The sequence below is a fragment of the Planococcus citri genome, chromosome 5, assembly GCF_950023065.1.
Source record: "Planococcus citri chromosome 5, ihPlaCitr1.1, whole genome shotgun sequence".
NCBI classification, from domain to species: domain Eukaryota; kingdom Metazoa; phylum Arthropoda; class Insecta; order Hemiptera; family Pseudococcidae; genus Planococcus; species Planococcus citri.
Genome location: NC_088681.1, coordinates 42,156,463 through 42,170,116, shown reverse-complemented (window position 1 = coordinate 42,170,116; position 13,654 = coordinate 42,156,463). Strand labels below are relative to the sequence as shown.

General features: G+C 34.9%; 2 protein-coding genes across 5 annotated transcripts in view; both read right to left on the bottom strand.

The window, feature by feature from the left end:
* The window catches only part of LOC135847374 (eukaryotic translation initiation factor 4 gamma 3-like), a 78,107-nt gene extending 68,002 nt beyond the window's left edge, over positions 1-10,105 (bottom strand). For 2 of the 4 annotated variants that reach the window (XM_065366864.1, XM_065366865.1), the window contains exons 1-2: positions 9,624-10,105; positions 8,703-8,753 (exon numbers count right to left, since the gene is read on the bottom strand). In XM_065366864.1, the coding sequence (XP_065222936.1) occupies positions 8,703-8,753; positions 9,624-9,699 (127 nt within the window). In that variant the 5' untranslated portion in view covers positions 9,700-10,105. Of the gene's footprint in view, positions 1-8,702; positions 8,754-9,311; positions 9,534-9,623 lie in introns of those variants that run through there. The other 2 variants (XM_065366866.1, XM_065366868.1) reach the window with 2 other exon arrangements.
* A 1,182-nt stretch (positions 10,106-11,287) lies between these two features.
* Positions 11,288-13,358, bottom strand: LOC135846342 (solute carrier family 35 member E2A-like). The gene is made up of 8 exons (XM_065365374.1): positions 12,951-13,358; positions 12,738-12,873; positions 12,550-12,665; positions 12,306-12,438; positions 12,175-12,228; positions 11,898-12,101; positions 11,656-11,818; positions 11,288-11,526 (listed from the first exon to the last, which is right to left on the bottom strand). Exons 1-8 carry the CDS (start codon positions 13,207-13,209, stop codon positions 11,482-11,484), a joined length of 1,110 nt encoding a protein of 369 aa, XP_065221446.1. The 5' UTR covers positions 13,210-13,358; the 3' UTR covers positions 11,288-11,481.
* Positions 13,359-13,654: the final 296 nt, after the last annotated feature.

The window sequence follows — 13,654 nt, the reverse complement described above, 5'->3', positions numbered from 1 at the left end:
ACTTATACATGCACAGATGAAGGAATATTTCATTCCATGATCACTTCGGATGGTCAAATACAGACAGATTTATTTTTTATACGTACTAAATACACGCGATAAAAATAAAATCGTCTCAGTGTATTTCGATCATGTCATGAATAAATAGAACTACCCCGTCAACGAAAATAGAACCGAAATCATTTTTTCTCATTCATACGGTTCACCCGTTTATTGCTTACTGAGAAGTTAAAGTGTCATAAAATCTAGCATTGATTGTTGTTTTTTTAAAGGAAGAATTTTCGTTACTCATTCAAGTGTCTTGGAAGGAATTTTCCTCCGAAAGTAGTACTAAAAAAAGATTCAAAATTTCCCGAGATGGAAAATCACAGGTAATTTTTTTCATTTTCTGAACTGAAGAATTTTTTTTAAAATATCGCTCAAGTTTTCTGGTAATGGCAACTCCACTTGTACCAGTCAACAGGAGCGATCCTACAATTATTTTTAAAACTAGAGGAAGAATATGATTACAAAATAGGCTGTATAGTGTATGTACTTGAACATTATGTTCCAGGGATGGTAATAAGAAGATGGAGGTGAAGGGAAGTTGGTACTCAGAAGCGATTAAATGTGAAAAATCGACTCCTTTCCTTCCTTCATCCTCCCTTTTTTTCTAGAATCTATCAAAATTCAAAAGCTTCAACAGGGAACCAGCATGATTTGTGGAGCCGAGGGGAGGGGGGTATGAAAAAGTGCTTGTTCAAATATATTCTGCACATGAATGAAAAATCTTCAAAACATTCCTACAGACATCAACTTTTTATGATTCATTTTTTATTTTCCCAAAATTGGGGGGGGGGGGGGCTCCATACAATACAAGACAGCAACATTTCTTGGGGGTCCAACAATGGTTTTTTCTTGAAAAAACGGTTAGGTATGTACTCGTATACGAGTACATTCATGTGGAAATGAGATATTTTCAACAAATTTTCCTCGATTTTATTTATTCTCTGCATTTTTTGGTGATTTTTTCAACTTCAAGGGGCTCCTTACTAGGGGGGCAAATATGGTTTGAAGGGACAGGGAAAGCTTTTTCTTGAAAAGAGGATTATTTAGAAAAATTCTGAGGCAGAAATAAGAAATTTTCATGAATAGAACTTTTTTTTTCATTTTTTCGATTTTGTTAGGGGGCTACCAGCACCACATTTTTTTATAGAGAAGGTGAAAATAAAAAGTATGGAATTGTTTTCTAACCCAAGGTAATAACTTAGGGGTGATTGGGTGGGGGGGGGGGTGGAAAAATCCACAACTTTTCAAAATAAGGTACACCATATATTGATGCCCATTCCACATTCTACTTCAAAAATTTCGCCTTTTCATATCGATAACTCCCACCATACTTCGTAAATAGAAAATATATTTAAAAAGTATCTGCAGCTAAAAATTATGTAACATTATATACGTGCTGGGAATTGGCATAACGAGGAAAATTTCCTCCACCTTTTTTCATGAAATTCGTCAAACATCCAAACCCCTACGTAAATAATTTCGCAGAAAATATTTTCAATCTGGACCACATCACACAGTTTTTCCTTCCCTTCTATTAACAGACAACCCATCGATATCGAAGCTCGCCGCTAATATCACACGCACTCGAAAGCTCTGCCTTTCGGGTTAGCATCACTTTCGACATTTCGACCCCATTTTCAACGCACTAGCTGATTTCAGCCGCTAAACCCAATTCTCATCCGGCGGCGTCGATACGCACAAAAAAGAAAAAAATTAGCGCACCGTATAAGTTCGGCCGCCATCGCCAGACACGATCGAGTTGGAAAATTTTTTTCCTCATTTTCCGAAATGAACCACCTCGCACCGCGCCTTCATTCAAGGTCATCGGCGTCGGCGTCGCTTTCGTCCTTCGCCCCTTGTCACCCTCCGACCGCTTCTTTGTACCGGCCGGCTGCTGTGGCCCGACGCGACGCCACCCACGCGTACACGAGGACGACGTTTTCTGATCGTCGTCGTCGTTGGCCAGGTAAGTAAACTTGGGGACCACGGTGCATGAAAGAGGAAAGAGGTACTTTCACCCCTTATGCTCTCTTTCATTAAACCACCGCCACCCACTAAAAGACGATTCGATCAGTCATGCGAACTTGGCGGCTGGCACATTTCGTTCTCTTCAACTAAACCTGCCTGGTGAAACTAGACCGAGCTACCAATCAAATTTAAAACCATCGCGTGCCGGTGCGTAATGTACGACACGTGTGCCAAAATTGTTAGATTTTTTTTCATGGTAAAAAGAGAAAAAGTGAAGCCAAACACGTGGACTAGTAAAGCAAACATACGTATCATTTTGATCGAACTTCAGGAGTACTTTCACGTTGGTTTACTCAAATTTGAAATTTCAGGTTTTCAGGTATTGCAGTTTACTTGCACAGATTATGCATTTACGTAGAGTACCATTCACATAATGTTATCATGTAGTACCTCTACCTACCTACTTGTACACATGTACAAGAGTAATAAGAACAATATCAACGTTACAACAGTTTATGAAATGCCCATTTTGTCGGAAAATAACTATAGCTTGCAACGAACATAAAGTACACATGTATAACGTTCATTGTGCAACGACCTTGCCAACATACTTATTACTTTTTAGTCCTAACGTCCGATATTTTTTTTCAATTTTCATGTACGAATATTTTATCGCGACATTAAAAAAAAACCACGTCGTCGACTGGTTGGTTAGTTCGCAAAATGAAACAGAAAATGCAATAAAATATCTACATAACGTACTACGAGTATACGATGCAACCATAAACTCGTAAAAATACAAAAAAAAACCTACTTCGAAAAAAATCAAAAGCGAGCAGTAGTGCCGAAAAAAACACATTAACGTCGCTCAAACCAGTATTTTGAAACACTCTCTACGTCATCGTCGTTTCGTCCATTCAAATTATCGAACAAACCAATTAACCAAAACGCCAATGAGTCAAACGAATCCGAAAGGAGATGGAGGGGGTCAGAAAATCCAGTTTCATCTCCCATACCAGTTCTCTAATCTACGAATGATCGTTTTCATACAGCAATTTAACACAATACAAAAGTTGCTGATAGGATTTGTATCGATTTAAAAAAAAATCACGAATTCAAGCAATAATAAATTTTGGGTAAAAAATGATCGAACTTTGAGTCAAAGGGAGACGGAGTTGAAAGGCTGAACCTATGGGAAGGACAAAACTCAAAATTTTCCAATTTATCACGTCGAGTATTGAAATGAAGATTTCCATAATAAGTGTTGAATTCAATTTCAATATTATATCGAGCCAAAATTCGAAAAGGGAGAGAAAGGTGGAAACAAAATTCAAAAAATTTACTCATTTATCGAGTTCATCATCAGAAATTGGGTTTTTGCAGGGATTAAATCAATTTTCAATACTACTTGGGTAAAACCTTGGAAATGAAGGTGAGGGGAGAGGGGGAAGACAACGACAGAAAACCTCTAAATTATGTCAAATTCATAGAATTTGATATGAAAATGTTGATTTTTAAACGTGCTGAATCTATTTCCGTTATTAAACCTGTGACAAGGTTTTCTGAATCAAACAAAGGGGAATCAATAGAGTGCCTCAAAAATACACTAGCAGCAAAATTTTTCGATTTTCAGCGAATTTTCAAAAATTTCATCGGCTAATTTCTCAGGGGGAAAAAATTAGAATTTGATTAGTGCTCGATGTTCGACCTGGTAAGTCGATTGGTAATGGTTTCAAACGGTACTAGAGCCTCCAGTGGGATTTCGGATTTTCCAGTATTCGAAAAAGAATGCTGTAAATAGTGTGAAAATTAAATTCAGTACCCCCATCTTTGTGACCGTTTCGATTAATTTACGAACATATTTTTCAAAATTCAAAATCCTTTTAAGCTGGTTCGAATCCAAAATTTTCGAATCTTCAATTTTTTCAAAAATAATCGCTTTATAAAATTTTGGATTCGAACCAGCACAAACATTTTTTAAAAGTTTCCACTTGTCTAAAAAATTGAAAAAATTAACGACCAAATTTTTACACTTTTGGACGCCTTTTTTTTCAAAATTACGAAGATTTCAAATTTAATTTTGATGGGTGATTTTTATAGAATTTTTGGCGCTGATAACTGAAAATAAAATTCCATCAATTTTTGGTTATTTCAAGTTACTTTTATGATAATTCAACGGTTCCTTTTTGTTATGCTTCGTGTGATTTTTTCCACGACTTCATTTTATTTCAATACAAGATGGTAATTTTGCAATTTTTTTTTCATAACTGAGCAGTTCGGCATGTTTTGCTCAATTTTTCACAATATTTCATCAATTTAAAGAAATTTTATAGCATTTCAACAAATTTGCAATCAATTTTCGCAATAATTTGTACAATTGTCCCAATTTCTTGAAAAACAATTTATGGTAATTTTCAGTAACCGTGGTGGGAAGGGGGGAGGTGGTGGTCGATTCAACATCAGTTTTTGAGAATGTTTGACTAATTTTTGAAGATAGCGTTCAACTTTTGGCCAAAAGAATGACTTTTTGATGACTTCGATGATCTGCTAGATACCTTGGTTTGTGCCGAGATTGTTCGACAAGGGTCGCGTAAATCCAAATTTTATAAGTGCTGAATTTATAATTTTCACCACTATTAACAGCCTTTCATCGAAAACTGGAGAATCCAAAAATCCACTGAAATCTCCAGAACCGTTAAAAACCGAGTAACTAATTGACTCGGGAGGTCGAAAAAATGATACAAATTTGTCAATCTGATCAAATTTCAATTGGAGGTGTATTTTGGGGTCTTCCATGGATTCTTCTTAATCTGGTTCAAAAAATGTTGTGCCAGTTGGAATACTTTCCTCGTTAGTTAAAACTTGAAAAATGAAGAGAAAATGGGATGAAGATGACAAAACTCAAAATTTTGTAGTTGATGACGTTGAGAGTCAAAATTTTAGTCTTTACAATGGCTGTTATCTATTTTTGAAATACTGTACTTCGAGTCAGAAATTGAAAATGAGGAAAGAAAGGAGGATGAGCTAGCTCGAAATTTTCATGTTCAAGAATACTGCTTTCGCTTTCATAAAATCCATCTTTCTCCAAAACAAGTACAGAAAAAGATGCGTAAAACAATTGAAAAACTTTAGGTCAAATTGAATAAAACACCGCTCAAAAAATGAGATTTTATGTCGAAGAACTCGACATTTCCAAGTTCTGAAGCCAACTACCCTCGACAAATCTGAATACTGGGTAGTAAGCTATACCTGGAAGGCTGCAGAACCACACAACAACATACACTTCATTCACCACTCCTACCCCAAACGAAACCGGAAAGAAGAAAGAAAAAGACGGGCAAAAAACCTCTCCATAATAGAAATCCCTTCACCCTTCATCGTGCAAAACATTAGTTCCAGCACAATAGATCTTCGATAGACAGAAAGAGAGATAGGTACCTTCGTTCGTGCCTCTCCAACTCTACCTTTACCTTCTCCATCTTCCCACACAATCCCACGATCCAGGCGACGAAAAATTTCAAGCGAATTCCATTCACCATGCCGTCGTACGAGTACGATAGACCACGACATTGGCGATAAGTGAAGTAAAACCTCTGAATTCCAGTATCAGCCACACGAAGAAAGCCACCTCAACGTGTCCGTGTCGTCCACCTTATCGACCCATATGACTGCTTGACTGGACAAGTTGTATAATAAATTACCTCGCATTATCGTCGCATAATTCTTATTCACCCTTTTCTCCGCTATACCTCTGTCCCTTATTTTTTTCAACTGTCTGTTTGTACGTTGTTTTCCTATTTTTTCACAACGACAACGACGACGACGACGAGTAGAGCTCAATGGTCCCGATATCACTATATAAATGCAATGCAGTTTACAATGCACCGTAATAAAATCAAATAAATAATATTCTCGTTGCATCGTACGTCATCGTCGCTCGTCCGCATTACAAATGAAATTATAACTACATGTGACCCCCCCCCTCCTCTCCCTCCCGATTCACCTCTGGGTTTCAATGATGGTCGTGACACTGCTCCGGTAGAGAATTAGGACCCTGTGCACTTAGAACGTGCGCCTTCATAAGTTACGTTGGCGCAGTAATTCATTCAATGAATGTATCATAATTTACCAAGTATTTTTCAATTAATCTTATCGCCAAGTACCGCTCGATGCGACGCTTTTCTAGTCGCGTTATCAACACGTAGCTCGAAGGTGTGAGAGAAATAGACGTTAAAACCGAGAATAGAGATATTTTCGAAGAAAAACTGCATAAAAATAACGGTGGAAAATGACGAAGAAGTACCATTTCGATATTTTAGGGTTACGAGTTCCAATTTCACTTCAAAAAGTGAATAACTGGAGGAAAAAGTGAACAGAAATACTGTAAAACGCAGTTACTCGATCAATTGTGGAGTATGTATGGTAAAAAGAGAGCATTTTCGAAAATGACATCTTAGGATTCCTGTTCGTGGATCAACGGACTAGGCAGTTGAAATTTTGTATGAAAATCTTCCGCTAATAGCTCAGGAATGGGGCTTTCGATTTTGATGGGAAATTGAGTGGCCCAACTTCGATTCCAGGGACATATTTCTTCTTGCCTCGGTGTAGCTGGGAATTTCAGAGTCAAACAGTTTACAGCTGTGGATCTGACTTCAGTTCAAAGTTGCATTTTTCCATAAGAAACTTGGACTCCAAGACTTTGGCAAGTTCAGATATGATTTTCCATTCATGATAGCATACGACAGAACAAATATCCCATAGACACGAGTTTTGATAATTTTTCAAGAGGAAAATATGTACTTAGAGAGTTGGAATATTCCAGCAGATAATTTCAACGATGTATCGATTGAACACTGCAGTTCTGCAAGTCCAATCCATCGATCAACCTCGGAGAGAAATACGACGAAACCAATTTCAACTGATGCTATAATTAATCGATTACTTCACCGTAGCATCGATAAGGATAGAAAATCAAAGTCTGGAATCAATAGTGAAACATAACACGTAAATTACCGTAATTGATTCGAGTCATCGATATTCAAAATACGCAATCGAAATCAAAAACCACATCGACTTGTAAATTTTTACTCAAAATTGCTCTTCAACGATTTCATACCAATGTCATCTTCTATCATCCCAGTGATCGCTTAGGAAAGTCGAAAAGTTGTCCATTCTGACTCCGGCACGCGTCACTCGCCATTTTTGGCTATCATTTGATGAAACATCGACGTATTTTACTATCTCACAGCGCACCGACCAAGAAGAGCTGATCAGTTCCAAGTCCATAGATAACGTATCGCAGTCTCGTTACTAGCACAAAACGAAGATAACACCAACGAAATTTCATCGCGCGATATAATCGCGTGTTTCAAAAATAAAAACATTATAGGATACAAGACAGTGATGTTCCCAACGGAGAGGAAAAAATACGATACTTCGTCAATCAATGAATCAAATGCCGGTGCCCACTTGCCCATGTTGATTACAAGTGATCATTTTTTTGAAAAGTTGAAAATCAATTTTGCAGGTTCCACTTGCAATCAATTACTACAGCCACTGAAGACAAAAACAAGGTAACCATAAATAGAAACGAAAGAAAATTCTATGAACAATTTATAATCCGGCGGGTAATGAGTCATAAGTTCATGACTGCTGCGAACGGACCACTCCACCACACGTTCGCATACATGAATCAGCGTAGATAGCGCTGTATCGCCAATGCCACGACATACCGAAATCAAAAAAATTACTTCACCGAAACGCAGCTCGACTCGTGGATCCAAATTTTTAAAGTACAGACCAGGAGTCGAAAACCGTACCCGGAAATCATTCGAAGGAATAAATATCAGGTCGATTTCATTGACCTAAATTCGATACACAGACGCCGGTACAGCTTGATAATTTATCAAAATGTCAACAGCAAAGTGTTTTAAAGGAAACTTGAACAGATTACTGTCAATACGTATGCTGAAGCTTTTGAAAAGTGCGACTGAAGAGTGCCGAAAAAGAAAAGTGAATTGGAAACGACGAGAATCATCGAGTGTACTTCAAGAATATGGTATCTGGAGCACTGCAACTCTTAGATCAGCTGTTCGAATCGGTTGTGTTCGAATTACAATGCAAGGTCACATACAACACGAGACAATCTTGACCAAATTTCGAAAGATAATCGACATCTGGCGGTATACGATCCATAGAAACATGCTGACAAAACATGATACGAAAATATTTCGGACAACGAGACAGAATTCGTCGCAACTAAAACATCGAAATTAAAGGTATGAGGCACAGGAAAGAGAAAATAAACGTGCAACTAAAACTTAAGCATATCGAGTAAGTAACTTAGATAAATAGATAATAAAGCTCGTATCATGGTAACTTTACATCGATTCGAACCGATACTTGATCCTGGGAACGAAGAATGTTCCGGTGAAGCTGTACAATAAATTGGAAAGCCATAACAGGAGAACGACGTCGTCGGTTAAAGCTACAAGCTCTTTCAAAGCCATCAACTATAAAGACTATAGGAAAAGCAGAACGGGTATACCAAGTTGGAAATACTTGATAAGAAGAACACAGCTACGGATTTAATGAAATACTACAAGCATGAACTGAAAATTCGCCCAATACTGTGAACAATAAAGAAACCATTACAGGCCGGCCAATTATTTGAGTAGAAATAATACCTGAAATACTGCAAAAAGTGAAACGAACAGAGACACTTCCAGGTCGCACAACTAAAACAAAGTTTTCACTTTAATTAAACATTGCGTGTATATAATTTTAAAACTATATAAATAATCAACAAAACCACAATCAAAAGCAACCAGCAAATCAAACAATCGCAGCTGTGTTCGTAAAATTTTCATGTTACATAATCAATCAGATGCGGATCAAATTTTACGACAAATCCATCGCTTCTTTTAACGATTTACAACTCCAATGATGCAATCTACTCGATAAAACTACGTTATACCATTCGGAAATTTCTAAAAAACACAATACCGATAGCTTTTCCTCAGAGTAATTGGAAAAATTACCTCATACCGAAACACACACGTTAGCCAAACACATTTCACAATATTATCACTCAACATAGATGGAAATTAACTTGATATGGAATCTTGGACGAAATCGTGAAAGGAAATTAGCGCGAAATATATTAAATTAGTACGAAAGAACGTAGAAATTGATAAAATTAAAATTATCCAGAGTGCACATCTGTGTGATTTTTAGGTCATCTGTGCATGTAGAAAATCCATCAATATTTAAATCCAATTATCCGTATTACTTACCAATAAGTTCGAAGGTAGTGCACGTTTGTATTGAATAACAATTAGGTAAACTCCGATACCGAAATAAATCTCAGATTTGATAAAATATTCGAAAATATTACGAAATGAGAAAAATGGCAAACGTACACGACGATATAACACACGTGAGTATGTTCATACGCAAACTTAACCTTAAAATTTCAACGACACTATGCGTAATGCCACGCCTATGAGAAAAAACAAATTAACCAGTCTGCAAACTGATAAAAAAATTCGTATTTGCAAACGAATTTAATAAAAAATTACTAAAAATATATAATCAATTTCACTAACCAGATTGTGGAGGTATTCCATACTGTGGATACGTATCTCTATATTGGTTACCACTTTTTCGAATTGACGTATTCATTCCATTAATTTGAGCGCTGCCTCACGCGTCCTCATAGGACTTTGAATTTCTTATCATTCGAACAAAAACTATGTATATAAAATAAAAATTTCACGTTAGATTTTACAACATTTAGAAAATTTCAATCGAATTAAAACGTAAAAACTTGAAACATGCGAATGATTTACACGAAATTATATTGTCAAACGAGAAAAGGTCTCTTTTTAAGGAGATAATTTTCGTTCATTTTCGTAGTCGAGTTCGGTTGCAATCGGTATGCAAAATTGATTTACAAAAAATACATCACAAATTAACAAATAATTAATTAATAACTATGTTTTAACAAAAATATGCAATAAAAATTCTTTTAGATACCGTATCACGAGTACAGCAATTACAAATTTTTATCGTTTCAACAAAATACAACACAAACGGTAGCCATTTAAATAATTTCACAGCGATTCCATGGACAACTCAACATGGTATTGCCATCACACAATTAAAAGTTTGGTTTCGTGCAACGATCGGTTGAAGCGCTAGTGAAATATTTTTTTTGACCTACTTATTTTCAAAAAATGGGTAGGTATTCTTTTTTTCGATGAATTATTTACGTCATAATAATTTTTCATTCATGATTCGTTCAAAGTATTCAAAATACTCAATTACTAATTAAGTAATTACTCATTAAAAATAATGTGAATTTTAAAATGTTAAATGTTGAAAAATGAAGTAGAATTCAAGAAAATTGCTTGATGGTGGCGCAAATATCAAAATATTAATTATAACATGCAAATAAATTTTTAATAACAGAAAGCAAAGCTTCTGTATCCTCTCACCTCTGACCTCTTTTCCTCTTTCAGAGGAGATGAGAAATCTTCAATTTTGTATCCTTTATAAGGTAAGATTCTAATCTAAGATATCTTTAATAAATTGAAGAAAAATTATTATTCTTTGAAGAAAAGAAATGAAAAGTTAAACAAAAAAAGAATTCAAGAAAGATGGATACACGCTTGCGAGTTGCGACAGAGATAGAAGTAGTAAAATTTTGCCCAATATTCATCTATTATCATTTTTATTTCGAAAAAAAAAATGCAAATTCAATGTAATCAAAATAATTGAGAATGCAAGTTTTAGAAAGTTCGTTTCATTTTTCTACATGTAGTAAATAAATATTTATCGATAAAAAACAAAACGTTTTTTAATTTTTTTTTCAAATCATTCTGAATCTGAACTTTAGTAAAATTCATTCAATAGTTTCTAATAATACAACCACAGATTGAAAAATGATAAACTTCAGTTTATTATCATTCTTTACAAGAAGGTTACAAAAAAAAAAAAAAAGTCGAAAAAACAACAAATTACAAAAAGTAATGAATTTTGCTCTTCTCCAAACACAATAAGCGTTAAAAATCATGGATAAAATTAGAAATAATGAAAAAATACAGTGGAAATTCGAATAGCGAAATGAAAAAGATTATGTACACGCACATGGAGCTTGCACAATACTGAAAAATAATTTCAGCTAAAAATTCAGAATTAATGTTTAAATTCAAACAAGACGTTGCTCTAAAATATGCGAACAAAACGACGATAATGTCAAATGCAAATAACAATTCGTTCAACGATGTTAACACCTAAGCAAACAATTGCAAACAGCACACATGAATAACACATTAAAAAGTAGAACGAAGGTGGTTTTTGCAACGTTTTTTTCTTCAAGCGAAAAGATTTTCAAGTATGGAAATCCGGACATGGGAATGAAATATCACATAGGTTTAGGAACATCTGTTTCCATAGAGATCATCAAATTGATCTTACTTTCATTGAAGACTCATCGTCCGATTTATACTGAAAAATAATTACAAAAATCGCTCATTAAAATTACTATCGAGATTAATCACTGGAATCTTTCGTATCTCTTCATTACAAATGATGCATAGGATTTACTACATAAAGTATGCAAAATATGCAACATACTTTTGCCAATTTGTATAATTTATCGTATTCTTGCGCTTTATTGTACAACGTAACTCCAATAATAACTATCACAGTTCCAAGACCACTCAAAAATGTTACTGGGTTTCCAAACATTATCACTGATAACCAAATAAGGAAAGCTCGCTTCACCGTATTGGTAACACTAAATCAATGCAATAAAAATCGTTCAATATTACATTCTACATAAATAATTTTTCTAAATCATACATTATGATACATACCTATGGGTTACTGGACTAATATAATCCATTAAAACATACGCTGTGATTGACTGAAAATGGAAGAATATTCCGTTCAATATAAAGGCTAAATAAGTATGAAATTCCGTCGTACTTAAAAATTCTTTAATATTGACTAGCAAGAAAGTGGCTGGTATTTGTACAACGATTGAGGCCATGCTCGTGTAGAACTGCAGTTCGGCAGGTCTGTAAAATTAAGCACGCATTGAAAATGGAATTGCCAAAATTTTGACTTACAGAGAAGCAGAAAATAACTTACGTAAACCGAAACTTTTCTCCACTTATCAACATTTTAGAATACACGTTTTGTAAACTGAAACACACGGAAATGTAGGTTTTCAATACGTTCTACATAGTACACGCTACATAAAATAAAACCTTTAAAAATACCATTCTGTGAAATTGGTAGCCATCGCTGCGACAAAACCAATGAAATTAAAACTCAGTTCCGTAACTGAACATAGAGCTAATCCACCCATGACAGGAATCAAGGATAAATTAACGTAGAATCCTGTTTCTTCACCTGTGAAATGAAAATATTCGACGAATACAGCTCAATTCGATCAGATTAACTTTAACAATACAATGCATCATATTTTCATCACTCGAGTCTACCTCATTCAATAATCATTACCTAAAATAATCCACGATATCAGTACAGTGAATATTGGTGCAGAACTTTTTATAGTTTCGGTGAAACTTACAGCGACGTAATCAATGGATATTAAACCTAATAATACAGTTATGAATCTACAAAAAGAAAAACTCTTAGCAATACAGAAAAATATACGAATAGCTTGAAACAAATTTTGAAACGTTTACCTCGTACAGCCAACAAATGTCATGTGTTTGTAAAACCCAGGTGGATGACTTGTGCGTTGAACAGGACTATACATACCGCAAGGAATAAATAACTGAATAAATCCGCATACAGTCGTCATCAGCATTTGGAAAGTTCCTTGAAATTAGATAAAATAATAAGCAAATTGGAAACTCGATGGCAATAAGAAAGATTTAAATTCGGTGTTCGTTTACCAAGTATAGTCGGATCTCCATGCATGTAAGATAAAATATACTTGTTCAGGAATAAAGTACATCCACTGAAAATATACCATAACACGAGGAAGAAAAATGCTCGAAAATTACACAATCCTTTCGGATCACTGTTCCTCAATCTGATATTTTTGGCTGGAATGTGATCTCTGGAAACGTTGGAGTTCTGGAGTAGCTCGGTGGTATCATTTTCTTTGAATGATTGATTCATCATCATGTCTTCGGATTGTCCGTCATTCATTTTTAAAGCCGATTGAATTATTTTTTATAATTATGTTCATTATGTTCGTAATATTTGAAACTTTTTCAACGTTCATCACATAATTTCATTTCTTGTAACGATTATCACTCGTTCATTTCCGATTACTGATTACGCGCACAATAGTGATACACAAGTATAAACTTGGTCAGTGGTTCTCATTTTTATTTTAAGCCAAATTTTGCGAAGCTCTGTTTTATTACGAGAATATTACAAGAATTTCGTTGTAATTTCCAGAACCTCGCGGAATTCACATTCAACAATTTTATATCAATAAAATGAAATAGAAAATAATTTCGAAAAAAACTAAAAAGACAAAAAATAAGAATAACTTGAGAAAAGTGAAAAATATTTGGAAAAACTTTCGAAGAATGAGTTTGAAGAATAAAAACTACCTTGATTTTATTTTATTATCACTTATCAGTTT

What these genes read in the sequence shown, in the direction of transcription:
- LOC135846342 (XM_065365374.1), bottom strand. Translation starts at nt 13,209, where the DNA reads ATGAATGACGGACAATCCGAAGACATGATGATGAATCAATCATTCAAA. An exon ending in GGAGAAAAGTTTCGGTTTAC is followed by an intron (nt 12,102 to 12,174) that starts GTAAGTTATTTT and finishes TTAATTTTACAG; the next exon opens with ACCTGCCGAACTGCAGTTCT. An exon ending in AATTATACAAATTGGCAAAA is followed by an intron (nt 11,527 to 11,655) that starts GTATGTTGCATA and finishes ATTATTTTTCAG; the next exon opens with TATAAATCGGACGATGAGTC.